This window comes from Trichechus manatus, unplaced genomic scaffold (genome assembly GCF_000243295.1).
Source record: "Trichechus manatus latirostris isolate Lorelei unplaced genomic scaffold, TriManLat1.0 scaffold00015, whole genome shotgun sequence".
Taxonomy (NCBI): domain Eukaryota; kingdom Metazoa; phylum Chordata; class Mammalia; order Sirenia; family Trichechidae; genus Trichechus; species Trichechus manatus.
In genome coordinates, this window is record NW_004443951.1 from 1,256,451 (window position 1) to 1,273,209 (window position 16,759).

Sequence of the window (16,759 nt, forward strand, 5' to 3'; positions counted from 1 at the left end):
TATAAAATAATATCATAAATGTTAAATGGTACAAAAAATAAACAACTAATAATAACGACAGTAAGCTTATTAAATAAGTATTAAACTTACTAAATAAGTATAAACAACAAGAAAAGGGATATTTTCAACAGGAAGGTATATATATACTCTGCAACTTGCTTTTTTCACTCAGTGTATTTTCTAGATTTATCCATACTAATACATATGAACTCAGTTCATCCATTTTAAGAGTTGTTGTTAGCTTCCACCAAGTTGACCCTGACTCATGGCGACCCTATGCACAACAGGATTGGATCGTTGTGATTCATAGGGTCTTTACTGGCTGATTTTCAGAACTAGATTGCCAGGCCTTTCTTCCTAGTGTTAGTCTGGAAGTTCCATTAAAACCTGTTCAGCATCACAGCAACATACAAGCCTCTACTGACAGATAAGTGGTGGCTGTGTTTGAGGTGCACTGACTAGGAATCAAACCTGCATCTCCCGCATGGAAGGTGAGAATTCTGTTTATAGTATTCCATTATTTCTATATAAAAATGCCTTAGAATTTTAAAATCTATTGCCCTGATAGATATCTACCTAATGTTTGTAACATTGATTCAATAAACTAATGCCTATGTCAGCTTTTTTGTATACTGTCTTTCATCCTTTTACTTTCAACCTTTCTGGATCACTGCACTTTAAATGGAGCCCTTGTGGGACAGTGTTTAAGCGTTCAACTGCTAACCAAAAGGCCAGGGTTCAAACCCATCAGCTGCTCTGCAGGAGAAAAGATGTAGCAACTTGCTTCCATAAAGATTACAGTCTTGGAAACCCTATGGGGCAGTTCTACTCTGTCCTATAGGGTCACCAGAAGTCAGAATCGACTCAACACCAACAAGTTTGGTTTTGGTTTCTATGCTTGTAAAACTGATTTGGCGGCGGCAGTGGCTTCAGACCGCCTTGTCTAACTCCTCAAAAGCCAGGGAGGGGACGGGGGTGGGGGAGAATCACCATCAGCATCAGCCCAAAACTGATTCCTATGAGGTGGAGGTTAAACATACCTCCACCCTCCAAATTTTTTACCAATTCTGACACCCACTGCCCCTGCCAAGGCACTCTCTACTTCTTGCTGGGTTTGATAATTTGTTGCAATGGCCACACAGAACTCCCGGATCACACTCACAGTTACAAGGTTTATCAGGGAAGTAACAGCTTACAACTTGGGATCAGAATCAATAGGCTACAACTCAGGATCAGGAAGCATGGAGCAAAGTCTCCCTTCTTCAGGGCGAAAAGCTGTCTCAGATCCTCTCGGCCATGCAGAGCTTCTCTCGGCCCCCTGAGGACAGGCCTCTCTCTGCCCTCAGCCCTTGGCCTGGCATTTGCCCTGCTCAGGCAAGTGTTACAAAGCTCTGTTAGCTCTGCCAGTAAGTGCCTGGAAGGACCCCAATCAGCCAGCAAGCCTTCTGCCCAAAGACGTTCAGCTCTCTCACTCCATGGGTTGGCATGCTCACTGTAGCTGCCTCACTCGGTGGACTGGGAAAACTACTGCAGCTATCTGGTGTCGATCTCCTAGTTCTGCTGCTGCCATTTCTCTACCGCTGGACTCTGCCATGTCTGCCACCGCCTCCTGCCGTCTCTGGTGTTACAGCTCTGTCTCCTGGATCGAGGAGGTTCTCAGCACAAGGATCCTGGGTCCAAAAGATGTGCTCCATTCCCAGCTCTTCTTTCTTGATGGTAGTAAGGTCCTCTTTTTTTCCCTTCTGGGACTGGCTCCTTTTAAGCCTAGCAGGATGGCAAAACTGACCAATCCCTTCATTAGGGTTCCATACACCTTATGTGCATGGTCCAACCCCCACAAGGGTTCCATGCCTTATCTGCATTATTAGCAGGTTGTCCAATCCTCTTGGTGGGCCACAAACATCTTACTTGCATAGTCCCACCCAATTATTTTGTGGAAGTCACAAAGACCATGGCTTGAAGGGCCATATTAAGTAATTCACTGCACCTCAATGCTTTAAATAGCCTATAGCTGCTTTATTTTGCTCCATTCGTCCCATCCAATCTGAGAATATCTTTTAATACACGTTTCATCCATTTGCACTTATTACGATTACTGACATAAATGGACATACTTCCTCTTTATTTTTTTCTTTTCTTACTTTGTATTTAACAGACTCTTTAATCTTGTTTTTCTTTGATGATTTGGAAGTTAATACATTCTATTACTATCATTTTAGAGTCCACCCTTAGAATTTTAAGACGTACACTCAATGAAATTGATGCCTGAATCGTTTTCATAAGATTCTACTACAAAAACCCCTATTAGAAATGTACATGGCTTCTTCATCCTTCATGTCTCTTAACTTTTCCTTCATATTTCTACCTCTTTTATTTCTTTGTGATGCATTCTGAGTGATTTCCTCAGACCTAGCTTCCAACTCACTATTTCTCTCTGTACCTATGGCTTGTTCAATGTGTTTCTGCTTCAACATATATTTTCATTGGATAAGTTCTGTTCCCCTACCCCCCAAAAACCTGCCTGTTCTTTTTTCATTCTATCTCATTCTTATCTTACGGAGTTTCCATTCCTTTATCTCTATATTTTAAATATATTAAATGTAAGGTCTTTTTCAGATTGTCCCCATTTCTTCGGAGAAAAATTCCTATTACTTGCTCATTCTCCCTCCTGGTAACTTAATTTCTTGTAGCAATTGTAATGTTTGACCATGAGTTCATCTTTAATGAGAACAGTTTTCCATGGGAGTCTTGAGTACCTTAGGTTGTGAAAGTGTCTTAACAGGGAAATTTCACATTTGCTTTTGCCAAGGCTTTTGGAATTCCCTGATTCTGGACGAGTTTTTTCCATTTTAAGATTTATTACCAATATCCTTTTTTTCCTCTTAATTTTGTTGTACTTTAAGTGAAAGTTTATAATTCAAGTTAGTCTCTCATACAAAAATTTATACATACATTGTTATGTGACCCTAATTGCTCCCCCTATACTGTTACAGCACATTCCTCCTTTCCACCCCTGATTTCCTGCGTCCATTCAACCAGCTCCTGACCCTCTCTGCCTTCTCATCACACCTCCGGACAGGAGCTGCCCATTTAGTCTCATGTATCTACTTGAGCTAAGAAGCACACTCTTCATGAGTATCATTTTATGTCCCATAGTCCAGTCTAATCTTTGACTGAAAAGTTGGCCTCAGGAATGGTTTTAGTGCTGGGTTGATAGAGTCCGGGGGCCATGCTTTCTGGGGTTCCTCCAGTCTCAGTCAGACCATTAAGTCTGGTCTTCTTACTAGAATTTGAGTTCTGCACCCCACTTTTTTCCTGCTCCAACAGAGAATCTCTGCAGTGCTCCCTGTCAGGGCAGTCATTGGTGGTAGCCAGGCACCAGCTAGCTCTTCTGGTCTCAGGCTGATGCAGTCTCTGGTTTATGTGGCCCTTTCTGTCTCTTGGGCTAATGCTTTCCTTGTGACTTTGGTGTTCTTCATTCTCCTTTACTCCAGGTGGGTTGGGACCAAGTCATGCATCTTAGATGGCCACTCGCTAGCTTTTAAGACCCCAGATGCCACTCACCAAAATAAGATGTAGAACATTTCCATAATAAACTTTGTTATGCCAGTTGACCTAGATGTCCCCTGAAAGCATGGTCCCCAGACCTCCGCCCCAGCTACTCTGCCCCTGGAAGTGTTTGGTTGTATTTAGGAAACGTCTTAGCTTTGGTTTCATCCAGTTATGCTGACTTCCCCTGTAGTGTGTGCTGTCCTTCCCTTCACCTAAGATAATTCTTGTCCACTATCTATGGATGACTTTTTATGTTAATTTTTTTCAGCTTTGCAGATAGTGTAAATTTGAACTATGTATATATCCATGAATAGCAGTAAGTGTGTGATTCTAATTTATTATAGTCTACTCTTTTCCCATCCAAGACAACAAGAAGATTACAATCTTTATGTTGCTTCCTTGGACCAGTGGACAGAATTTTTTAGTTCATTCTTCACAAACATGGTAGCCTTGTGTTCACTCCCAGACTGACGTGGAGGATCAGTTCCTGTCTCCCATGTCACACTGGCCTGAGGCCTTATCGCCTTGTCCGCATACTGGCCTTAAAGCCCCAGCCCCTAAGCATCATATCTAGTTTCCATATTCCTAGAGACTATTCAGAGCCCTAGCAGCGCAATGGTTAAGAGCTGGGCTGCTAATAAAAGGTCGGCAGTTCAAATCCACCAGCCACTCCTTAGAAATCCTATGGGGGCAGTTCTACTCTGTCCTATAGAGTCGCCATGAGTTGGAACCGACTCAACAGCACATAACAACAATAGGAACTATTCAGCTTCAGCTCCCATTTACAGCTCTGGCTTTGGCTTTCCTCTCTCTTCCTGGCACCTGGGGATTTCCTCTCTCTTTTTTTTTGCTTTCAAGCTCAGCTCTGTATCTGAGACATTTTATTCCTGCATTCCTACATGGCTGAAATGGGGTTGAGTGTTCCACATCAGATCATTCCAGCATATACAAGTACAGAAGTCCAAACTCTTTTAACGTGGTGAGACAGGGAAGGGAAAAAGAGACTGAGCCCCCTAGGCAAAGGACCCTGAACTAAACACACGGTGCTTAACTAATGACACAAAACTCATTATCTTGGAACCCACCCAGCTCTCAATGTACTTCCTTGATAAGATGTTTTCAGAAGAACCTGCCGATCTGGTCCCTGGAGCATGCGCAGACATCCGCAAGGTGACCGACAGACCCGCAATAGGAATCGAGCCGGCACCAAGGGGGAACTCCGCAGGCACGGCACCCCATAATAAGTCCTGCCATCCAGTCCCAGGAGCCTTTGTTACAGGTTCCATCTTGAATTACCTCTTGCACGTACACCTAATCTTCATAACCCCACCTCTTTCACAAATAAAGATGATGCCTTTTCCTGCCTAAAAACCTTTATAAGCCCAGCCAATCCTTTATTCGGGGAGACAAACGCTAGCGTTGTTCTGTCCCCCTTTGTCTCTGCTCGCGAGCTACTTTTCTCAATAAAGCTTTGTTCATTCAGAAAATTTGAGCCTCTCCTGGTCATTCTTGGTTAGTAGAAGGCAAGAACCTCATAGGGGCTGCCCAGGTTGGGCAGAAGACCCCAGTAACAGTGGCATAAAAGGTCTTCCATGACTTGGCTCCTGAAATCTTTTTTAGCCTCATTTTTTGCTCCAGATATGTCAAACTATTTGCAGCTTCCTAAATAAACCATGATATTTCACACCCTCTGCTTGGGATGCTCGCTCTTTGCCTCATTCACACAACAAGCACCTATTTATTTTCTAAACTCTCTTCCTTTCTTGCCTCTCTCCACACCTCACATTTGACCCCACTCCCTTCTGGGTCCCTCTGTAGCCTGTACAGATTTCTGTTACTGCCTCTATGCTTTCTGCAGATACTTATCTATAGGGCTGTCTTCCCCACTAGACTATGAGCAACTTGAGGGCACGAACAATTTCTTATCTATCTACCCCAGTGCACAGTAGGTGTAACTGAACAAAGCTATTTCTACCCACAAGGACGCAAGTACAGTACAGTTTTCAGAGCTGAAATTTTAGGGCCAAAACAGAAAAAGTAGCACTCAACTCCAGAGCAGAAAAATTTCATACACGTCAAAGAAATGTTTCATCTATTCAACTATGGGCCCCAAAACAGGCACTTCAAGTTCTTAGCTGAATTACGTAGAGAAACAAGGGAAATGGACACAAAATATCAGTGGCAAAGCTACAAAAAATAGTGGAATAGTTATCTCAGGAAAGATGTGCTCTCTAGTGTACCATCTGGTCTTACAGTTGTAGATGGCTGAAATACTAGGTTTGATGAAACCAATCAGGGAAAATGATTCACTCATAAGTAATAATGTGGGCACCATTTCACTGTTGAAGACAGGGCACAACATATTGCCTAGCTAATCCTACAAAGGAAGGAAAGGTTTATAGAGTATTCTAATGTGCTAAATCTAAAAGAATTAGCATATTTAGAAATCTTTTGAAAGTGAAGAGGACTTGAAGCACTTACTAATGAAGATCAAAGACTACAGTCTTCAGTATGGATTACACCTCAACATAAAGAAACAAAAATCCTCACAACTGGACCAATAAACAACATCATGATAAATGAAGAAGAGACTGAAGTTGTCAAGGATTTCATTTTACTTGGATCCACAATCAATGGCCATGAAGTAGCAGTCAAGAAATCAAAAAATGTATTACATTGGGCAAATCTGTTGCAAAACGCTTCTTTAAAGTATTAAAAAGCAAACATGTTACCCTGAGAACTAAGGTGTGTCTGACCCAAGCCATGGTATTCTCAATCACCTCATATACATGTGAAAGCTGGACAATGAATAAGGAAGACCAAAGAAGAACTGATGCCTTTGAATTATGGTGTTGGTGAAGAATATTGACTATACCATGGACTGCCAGAAGAACAAACAAACCTGTCTTGGAAAAAGTACAGCCAGAATGCTCCTTAGAAGAAAGAATGGTGAGACTATGTCTCACATACTCTGGACGTGTTATCAGGAGGGATCAGTCCTGGAGAAGGACGTCATGCTTGTAAACTAGGGTCAGTGAGAAAGAGGAAGATCCTCAATGAGATGGACTGACACAGTGGCTGCAACAATGGGCTCAAACACAGCAACAATTCTGAGGATGCAACAGGACCAGGCAGTGTGTCGTTCTGTTGTACGTGGGGTCCCTATGAGTTGGAACTGACTGGACAGCACCTAACAACAACATAACAAGTATCTTTTAATAAAAAAACACTTTCTACTGCAACAACAGAAGTAATTACTTCCTCTTAAGAGAGTAAAAAGACATTAAGCAAGTTAACCTTTACCATTAAAATGTATACTACATAAGCTCTAGTGAGCATCACTTTCAATGAGTGGGATAGGGCTACAGCAAAATTACTTGTAATATACTGATAACAGAAATACAATGATTCTAATATTCTAAGATTTTATATCTCTTCTGCTTGGCATTCAGAAGCCTCTACTTTTTTTCTTACCCTATAGAGGGCAGACCGTGGAGCCACATTGTCTAGTTCAAATCCCACCTCTGCCATTTATACCTACATGACTTTGGGCTACTTATTCTCTCTGTACCTTAGAGTCTTCATCTATAAAAGGTAAAAGAGAAAAGTATTCATTTCACAGAGCTGTTACTAGGATTTAAAGAGTTAATATAGGTAAAGCACTTAGCACAATGGCTGACCCATAGAAATGGGCTCAATAAATAAAGTAGCAGTAATCATTAACAATACTATCATCATCATTCTCAGCTCTAGTTTTACTACACAAGTCTCTCCTTCTTTGTATATGAAAAGAGAAAATTATTTATTCAGTTTTCACTACACGCCGACCACAATGCTCAGCCCTTTCAACATGCGTTTATTTATTTGCACTCATGACAACCCTGTAGGTTAAGTATTATTAGAGACTGTTACTCCTAATATTACTCATGAGGAAACTGAGGTTTGAATACATTCAGTTTAACAGATTCTTGGCACTCTAAGATTTAAAATGTGATGCTGGTGTGTGGGAATAAGTCATCAGGCAGAAAGTAGAACTAGCTAACTAAATAGAAGTCACGTTTAACTCAATTTGTTTTTTTAACTTGTCATTGTGTACATGTAAAAGTAAACATGAAGTGTACATGCATAAAGGAAAAAACAGCAACAACAGTGGTGGCTTATCAAATCATTATATGCCACTACTTCCCTCTACCCAGCCAAATCTTCCCATTCCTTTAAGGTGCCTGTCTCCATGCAGCCTTCTCTGGCCACTGCGGAAGATACTGAGCTCCTTCCCCTCTTAACTTTTAATGCATGGGGTGCCTCCAAGCATTTATCGGTGTAGCTACAGAGTTTTGGAACACTTGCCCCAGTAGGGCAGACGTGAGTGAGCAGCAAGGCCTGAGGGGCAGAGAGGTTGAAAGGCCAAGGAACCAGGAAGCAGAAGCTGAAGAGATAAGGAACATAGGAAGCACAGCGTCCTCAGTCTCAAAGGATAGGGCCATGATCCCTGGGGTCTCAAAGGATGAAGCCACAGCCTCCTAGGCTTCAAAGATTCAGGTCTTCACTAACTCAGTTCTGGAGTGTGGGGCCGCCGTTCACCAGTGCCAGCTGGATGGGGCCAGATCCGCCGCCCAAATCTGAGGCAGTAGGGCTGTAACGCCCAAGAGGCAGAAGAACGGGGTCTGCCGGGGTCAAGGGAGTAGGGTCTTCATGCAGATGGACTAAGAGAATGGGGTTGCCCAAATGTGAGGGAGCAGAGTTGCCATTCAGCAAGCCTGGAAGGGGCCTCTACCGGGAATCCAGACTGTGGCCAACACTCGGAGTCTGGAGGACAGGACCACTATCCAAATGGTCTCAGAGAACAGAAGCTTATTTTCAAGCCTTGAGAGCTAACGTAATGTGTTCTGCTGACTTGCTTGGTGCCTGTTATTCCTTCTTTCCCTCCAGTTTCTCCTCCTTGTAATGGAAATGTCTAGTTTGTAGCTATTCCACCAGTGTACTTTGGAAGCAAATAACTTGTATTCTATATTTCACAGATGAAAAGGAATTTTTGGATTTTAGACCTGGAGTTGATTCAAGACTTCTGCTACAATATGATGGTGTGAATGTGTTTTACATGTAGCAAGGACATGAATTTTGGGGGGCCAAAGGGTGGAATGTTATGGATTGAATTGTGTCCCCCAAAATATGTGTCAACTTAGCTAGTCTATGATTCCCAGTATTGTGTGATTGTCCACCATTTTGTCATCTGATGTGATTTTCCTGTATGTTGTAAATCCTACCTCTATAATGTTAATGATGCAGGATTACAGGCAGTTATGTTAATGAGGCAGGACTCAATCTACAAAATTAGGTTGTGTTTTAAGTCAATCTCTTTTGAGATATAAAAGAGAGAAGCCAGCAGAGACAGGGGGAGCTCACACCACCAAGAAAGTAGTGCCAGGAGCAGAGCGTGTCCTTTGGATCCAGGGTCCCTATGCTAACAAGCTCCTAGACCAGGCGAAGATTGACGACAAAGATCTTCCTCCAGATCTGACAGAGACAGAAAGCCTTCCCCTGGAGCTGGTGCCCTGAATTCGGACTTGTAGCCTACTAGGCTGTGAGAGAATCAACTTCTGTTTGTTAAAGTCCTTCACTTGTGGTATTTCTGTTAGAGCAGCACTACTTGACTAAGACAGATCATATATGATTTTATATCATTATTTATTAATTTGTTATGATATGATTGCCTCTCCATGACAGCAAGTCCCATGAGGACTCATATTTGGATGTTAAAACTCTCATGGTCCCTAATACAGTGCTGGACTTAAAGTTTTTTCACAGTAATATACGTAGAATAGTTTACTACCAAAATCCTACAATGGCATCTCAAAATAAGGATGATTAGTTTATTTAATAACTTCCACCTACAATGTAGCAGGCACTACATTAGGATTTGGAGCAGAATCAGAAGATACTGTGGTCTCAGTCCTCAGGAGTTCATAGTGGACTGGGGAAAACTGTAAGTAATCAGACAATGACAATACAGTAAGGTAAGTGCTATGACAGATATTTGAATCAAATGCTAAGAGAGTACTGAAGAAGGAAGGATTAACTGCCCTCATAAGACCCAAAAAGCATTCTGACATTTATTTATTTAACAAATACTTATCGACCACTGTGATGGTTAATTTTTTGTGTCAACTTGGCTAGGCTACGATTCTCAGTGGTTTGGTCAGATACTGGACTGGTTGCTGTTCTGTAATGTAATGACCTTACATGATGTGATCTGATGTGATCAAGCAATTAACTGAAAGGGGAGTTTCCTTGGAGTTGTGGTCTGCCTCCAGAATATAAATGGATATTCTGACAGAGCACTCTAGAGATCACTTTCTCTCTCTCTCTGTCTCCTCGACCCTGCACTCTTCTCCTCGCATGACATGAAGATTTTGGATTTGTCAGCCCCAACAATGTCGTGAGCCAGCCGAGGTCTCCAGCCTGCCACCTAACCTACAGATTTGGGACTTGTTAGCCCCCATAACTGCATGAGCCATTTCCTTGAAGTAAATCTCTCTGTATATATTTATATATATACACATCTCACTGGTTTTGCTCCTCTAAAGAACCAAACTAACACAACCACTTAATATGGGTCTGGCACCATGACAGATACAAGGATACGAAGGTAAGTAGAATACTCAAGGTACCTGTCCTTGTAGAACTTAAATTCTAGAATTCACAGAGAAAGTGGTACCTGAGTAGGTTAACAAATAAGTATAGGAATTCATCCTGTAAAAAAATACATGCTTCCCAGGAAAAGGGACCAGCATCAAATCAAAGCCCTCAAAGCCCTACAGACATGAAACAGAATAGCTTATTCAGAAAACAGCAAAAAATGGGGTGTGGCTGGAATACATTCATGCGTACAGGGAGCAACAAGGGACAAGATGGTAAGGCTCACCAGGGCAGAACAAGAGGGGTCGCATATGTCATGCCAAGGCTTTTAAAATTTTAATTCATTTAGTCATTCAGAAAAATTTATTACAGGCTTCTATATGCCAAGCCCTGTGCCTGGGGATGCAAAACCAATAAGACATAGTCTTTCAAGAAGCTCATAGTATAGCAGAGCACAAGCGTATAAAGAAACATTTGTAATATAGCACAAAGAAGTGCAATGATAGAGGTTATTTTTAAGGTACAGAGAAGGTTCAGAGAAGGGAGTGATTACCTTGGCCTCTATCTGGGGGAAAAAAGGGTAGTCAGGAAAGACCTCATAGTTGAGGAACTCTTGAATTAGGTCATGGTGAATGAACAGGATTTCATCAAGTAGATGATAACAACAATAATAACAAACACTTGTATAGTACTTACTATGTGCCAGGCTCTGTTCCAAGTTTTACATATACTGACTGATCAAACAACATAACTACCTTATAAAATAGGTATTATTATTAAAACCCATTTTGTAGATAAGAAAGACAAAGACAGGTTAAATAACTTGCCCAAAGTCACACAGGTATTAACTGGAAGAGCTGGGATTTTAACACAGGCAGTTTAGCTCCAGAGTCTGTGCTCTTAATTACTATACTACGTTGCCTCCAAAAAAGGTAAGGGATTCCAGGCCAACAGGACAGCACATACAAAGGTACAGTGGTATAAAAGAGCACGAAGGCTTTGGGGAACTGTAAGTAGCTGACACTGGATGGAGTGTAAATAAGAAGAGTAGTAGGAGATGAGGCAGGCAGGTACCAGGTTGCAGAAGGCCTTGGGGACCATGAAAACAAATGTGTTCTTCATCCCAGAGGTAATGAGAAGCCACTGAAGAATTTTGCAGAAAGTCACTGAGTAGACTTTCATTTTGTTAGACCTGTTTCTCTGTTTCTCTGATGTGAGAACGATGGGGGATGCCAAGGGCAGGGAGACAAAAAGACCATGGCACTATTCTAGGTGAGAAATAACTAGGTTCTGAATCTAAAGTGGGAAGAGTTGAGTACAGTCATGAAGGAGCAGATTCAAGATATATTTAAGGAGACAGCATTTGAATATAAGACAGAAAAGAATTAAGGATGATTCCTAGGTTTCCAGTTACTTGGTATAAACCAAAATAAAAAAAACAACCAAACACATTGCCATCAAGTCAATTCCAACTCATAGTGACCCTATATGGATGTAAAAGTAAACGCAAAAGAATAAGGAACAGGTTTGGAAGAAAAGCTGATAAATTTAAGGGGAATGTTATTCTATGTGCCTGTTTATTATGATTCCATAATTTTCACATCATATAAGCTAGTTTCACACACTGATTCTCAAATAGGGTACAAGTGGGATACAGAGGAGAGCAGGGGCAGGTGGTGGTATACTAGAATCTGGAAATTTGTGTGTGAGTGTATGTGTAGTTCAATTACCATCCTCCCCTTTTTCCTCCAGAGAGCCCGACAGCACGATCCTGCCAACCACTGTCCCTCATTGAGAATTACAGCCATATATAACCACCGAAGCATACTTTGACAAAGCAGAGACTATTGAAAACCTTGAACATGTTTCATGAAGCCACAGAACCGCAAGGCTAGGAAACGTTAAAGATCAGCTAGGGTTCAACAGGTCTCAACGAAGGGTTACTTGAAAATACATAAGGGCATTTTTGGTTATCACGATGGGAGGTGCTGAGGGCCAGGGATGCTGATCATCCTACAACTCACAAAACCAAAAAAAAACCCAAATACGTCAATCGAGTCAATTCAGACTCACAGCAACCCTACAGGACAGAGTAGAACTGCCCCAGAGGGTTTCCAAGGAGCAGCTGGTGGATCTGAACTGCCAACCTTTTCGTTAGCAGCCAAGCTCATAAACACTATGCCACCAGGGCTCCACTACAACTCACAGGACAGCTCTAAATACTTAAGAATTATCTTGCCCCAAATGACAATAGCGCCCCCTTGAAGAAACACTGATACAGTTCAACCTCCTATTTTATAGATGAGGAAACTGAGGTCCCGGGGAAGGGAACGATTTGCTGAAGATCACCCACTTGCACAGCAGGGTCTAGAACCCATGGCTTCTGTTTATACTCTCCCTTGCTGCTTTCTAATCTAGGTCTCACATGCTTGTGGGACACCCAGAAGAGAAGTCCAGCTGAGTAAATAAACCAAGTACTCAGGACACCCCCTTGCTATCACAGTCCTTTTAAACATTTTCTCTAGCCTCAGATTCCCTCTCACCGTCAGAGATCCTGGCTGGAGGTGCAAGTTTGGTAGTCGTCAGCACAGAAAGCCTTGAGATGGATAAGGCCACCCTGGCCAAGGCCAAATACATGAAATGTGATCGAGCTTTGGGGAGTACAGACATGAGAGGACTAGTGGAGAAAAAGGAATCAATAAAGGAAACTACAAGAAAAAGTCAGAAATTTAAGAGGAGAGGTTCAAGAAGAAAATGGGCCTAATCACAGGCTTTTTTTTTTTAAGTCAAATAATAATTAGTTTACCATTTATTGGATACTATGTTCATTGATTTGTTGGTTGTCTAACCTGTATCTATTCCTTGCCTCTTTCTTGATAACAGAAATCAGATTGAGTTCCAGGTAGCAAACAGTCCATTAAAATAGCCTATTTCGTCTGAGGTTTTAAAAGCCTGTGAGCAGCCATCTAAGATACTCCACTGGTCTTACCCCTTCGGGAGCAAGGAAGAATGAAGAAAACAAGATACAAGGCAAAGATTAGTCCAAAGGACTAATGGACCACAACCACCACGGCCTCCACCAGACTGAGTCCAATACAACTAGATGGTGCCTGGCTACCATCACTGACTGCTCTGACAGGGATCATAATAGACAGTCCTGGACAGAGCAGGAGAAAAATGTAGAACAAAATTCTAACTCACAAAAAAGGACCAGACTTTCTGGCCTGACAGAGACTGGAGAAACCCCAAGAGTACAGCCCCTGGACACCTTTTTAGCTCAGTAATGAAGTCACTCCCAAGGTTTACCCTTCAGCCAAAGATTAGACAGCCCATAAAAAAAAATGAGACTAATGGGGCACAACAGCCCAGGAACAAGGACTAGAAGGCAGGAGAGGACAGGAAAGCTGGTAATAGGGAACCCAAGGTCAAGAAGGGAGAGTGTTGACATGTCATGGGTTGTTAACCAATGTCATAAAACAATATGTGTACTAACTGTTTAATGAGAAACTATTTGTTCTGTAAACCTTCATCTAAAGTACAATTAAAAAAAAAAAAAAGCCTCTTTCCTAGTCTTAGTAGCTGTGGAGGCCATGTGATACAGTTCTGGCCAATAAGCTGTAAGAGCATAGTGTCCTTACTTAGCCTTTATTGAGTTTGTACAAGGTGCATAGAACCATATTTGGTACTTAAAAAAAAAAGTTGTCATCCAGTTAATTTCGACTCATGGTGATCCCATGTGTGTCAGAGTAGAACTGTGCTCTGTAGGGTTTTCAATGGCTGATTTTTCAGAAGTAGATTACCAGGTCTTTCTTCCGAGGTGCCTCTGGGTAGATTCAAACCTCCGACCTTTTGGTTAGCAGCTGACTGTGTTACCCATTTGCACTACGCAGGCTACTTTAATATTTCTAACAGACAAGAAAATTTTGCAAAAGAAGAGTAATGAGGGAAGAGCTTCCCCTACTAGCTAGCAAACCCACTGCTGTCAATTCCTACTCATAGTAATCCTAAAGGACAGAGCAGAACTGCCCCATAGGATTTCGAAGGAGCAGCTGGTGGATCTGAACTGTCAACCTGTTAGTTAGCAGGTGAGCTTTTAACCACTGTGCCACCAGGGCTCCACCAGCTAGCAAAACATACCATAAAACCAGAATAATTAGAAGAGTGTAGCAGAGGTGTAGAGGTTAATAAATAATAGAATTGTGTACAGGGTATGGAGAAAATATAAAAGGAGTAGTTCAGTACACTCTGAGGAGGGGGTATGGCAAGAAACAATTCACAGGTCTTCTTAGAACCCCTCAGCACCACCTTGCTATCACAGTTCTGTGCACATTTCTCTAGCCCAGCTCCTCTCTCACCTTCAGTGATTCAATCGTTGCCTGCTTGTACATTTTTGCTCCAGGATCTTTCTTCTGAGGGCTGTTCTGGACTCGAGGCGTTCGAATGACGAATTTATCCATTGCTAGGGGGATTCCAACTACCTCCACGTGCTTGCAGTGTGTTCTGTTCAAGAAAAAGGACAAATCCTAAAACTTCACTAAGACTGCTGAGATATGTGTTCCCACGACATGGACAATTGGGTTCTATACACTCAAGAAGCATTCCTAAATTATGAGAACTCTTGGGTAGAATTTACAGGAGGCAAGATTCCTTCTTGAAAAAGATCTTCCAAAGAACTCAAATTGTATACAATAATCGGCCTACTTTCTGAGGAAGGAGGCTCCCTAGCTTCCAGAAATGCACATTGTGAAGGGGATTCCAATATTAGGCCTGGTGTTGAACCTGGTGACTTTTAAAGCCTATTCCAAATTGGGTTAGGTTGCAGCAGGATTAGGGTTCCACTGGGCTCAATGAAGCCCTCTAAACCCCACCACCACCACAATCCAAAGGGTTCTCCTAGTAACCAACAACCACCCCGAAGCCTCGGCTGGCTCCTTACAATAAACAGCCATCTGCAGGAACAATTGCTCGGTGGTCAGAGGACCCTAATACGTCTGTCGTGCTCTGGATCCGCTAGCAATTGGAAACCCATCCACCACCGCGCTCAACACTCAAGAGCCCAGGAAGAGATATCTAAGAACGGTATGACGTGAGACCCACCAGGAAAAGCAGCCCTGGCAGCAGCTGGGAACCTACAGAGCACACCCTCTGAGCCCCCAAATCCGGATCGCCGGCGCGGAAACAGACATTTCCTCCCAGTGCGAGAAAAGGCAACACCGGCCGCGAGAGCGCCTGAGAGCCGCGGCTAACTACACTCCCCAGAATGCACTGCGAAGGAGCGGGCTGGGGGCGTGTCCAGCGCGGCTGTAGTTCTCTGAGGCCAACTTTCCCAACGGCCCCCTAGGCCTCCCGGCCGCGGAGAACTACATGCCCCAGCTCGTCCCGCGGAGGGAAGGAGTCAGGGGGCACCGCTTCCCGCTCATATTCGCGATGGTTGGATCCTTCTCCTTACGCCAGTCTAGGAGGAGTTCGTAGTCCCAGAGGCGGGGTCGGAGGCGGCAGTTTCGCACTGCTCTGGGCGGAACTGAGGAGACGGCAGAGGCGGAAGCGGCAGCCCGCGGGGCGGAGAAGGGGGCCGGCTCCGGAAGGAGGAGGTAGCCCTGAAAAGAAAACAGCAACAAGCTGAGCTGTTGTGACAGAGGGGAACAAAATGGCGGCGCTGAGTGGGATCCTCTGGGTCAGGGCCCAACTGGGGCTCCCGCCGCTGCTGCTTCTGACCATGGCCCTGGCCGGAGGCTCGGGGACCGCTTCGGCTGAAGCGTTTGACTCTGTCTTGGGGGATACGGCGTCTTGCCACCGGGCCTGTCAGCTGACCTACCCCTTGCACACTTACCCCAAGGTAGGGCCCGATCGAACCGGGCAACAACCCTTCCTGGCCACCTGTTTTCTCGCTGCCTCACAGCTCTGTCTGCTCTGGGAAGTTAGCTGCTGAATCGGCCCTGCAACCGCTGTCTTCCACCTGTGTAGCGCCTGTTTTCCTCTCTAATCTTGCCCGCAACCCGCTCCAGCTGTCATTACCGGAAGTGTGTGCTGCACCAACCCTGTGATAGGCTGTTGGGGATGGGTGATACAAAGGAGAAAAATACAGTCCCTTTCCTCAGCAGGGCAGACGAGCACTCCAGGGGGGATAAGGATCATCATATGAGGTCCTCCCCTTCAAGGAACTTGTCTTCCTGTCAAATTGGGGGCGGGGGACGGGTAGATAAACAAGACCACAGAAGGTTAGGTCATGACCGGTGTTCCCTGAACGCATCTCTGGGCCGGGAGCGCGCAGTCTGTTCAGGGAGTAAGACAATTGAACAATTCCACTATAGTCTGAAATGTGTTCAGGAGTCCGCCCAGGGAATTGTGAGAGCACACGGGAAGGGCTTTCCACCTAGGTTGAGTTACTGGGTGCAAAGCGCTGCCACTAGGGACTGGGGTGTCTTACAGAAGCAGCAGTTAGGTTTCTGCCTTCAAGGAATTTACCACGCAGTGCAGAAGACTGAGGGAATTCGTGGAGCGGGTTAAGAAATAAGACATGTCCTGGCGGAGTGACCCTATTCTGACTCCCTACCCCCTGCCACCTTTCTTT

General features: G+C 43.7%; 1 protein-coding gene across 2 annotated transcripts in view; it reads right to left on the reverse strand.

Annotated features, from left to right (window-relative positions):
* TCEANC2 (transcription elongation factor A N-terminal and central domain containing 2) overlaps positions 1 to 16,024 on the reverse strand; it is a 47,012-nt gene extending 30,988 nt beyond the window's left edge. Inside the window, exons 1-2 of one of the 2 annotated variants that reach the window (XM_023727052.1) lie at positions 15,638 to 16,024; positions 14,544 to 14,688 (exon numbers count right to left, since the gene is read on the reverse strand). In XM_023727052.1, coding sequence (XP_023582820.1) covers positions 14,544 to 14,688; positions 15,638 to 15,906 — 414 coding nt within the window. In that variant the 5' untranslated portion in view covers positions 15,907 to 16,024. Of the gene's footprint in view, positions 1 to 14,543; positions 14,689 to 15,285; positions 15,391 to 15,637 lie in introns of those variants that run through there. The other variant, XM_004371705.2, reaches the window with a different exon arrangement.
* Between the last annotated feature and the right edge of the window lie 735 nt (positions 16,025 to 16,759).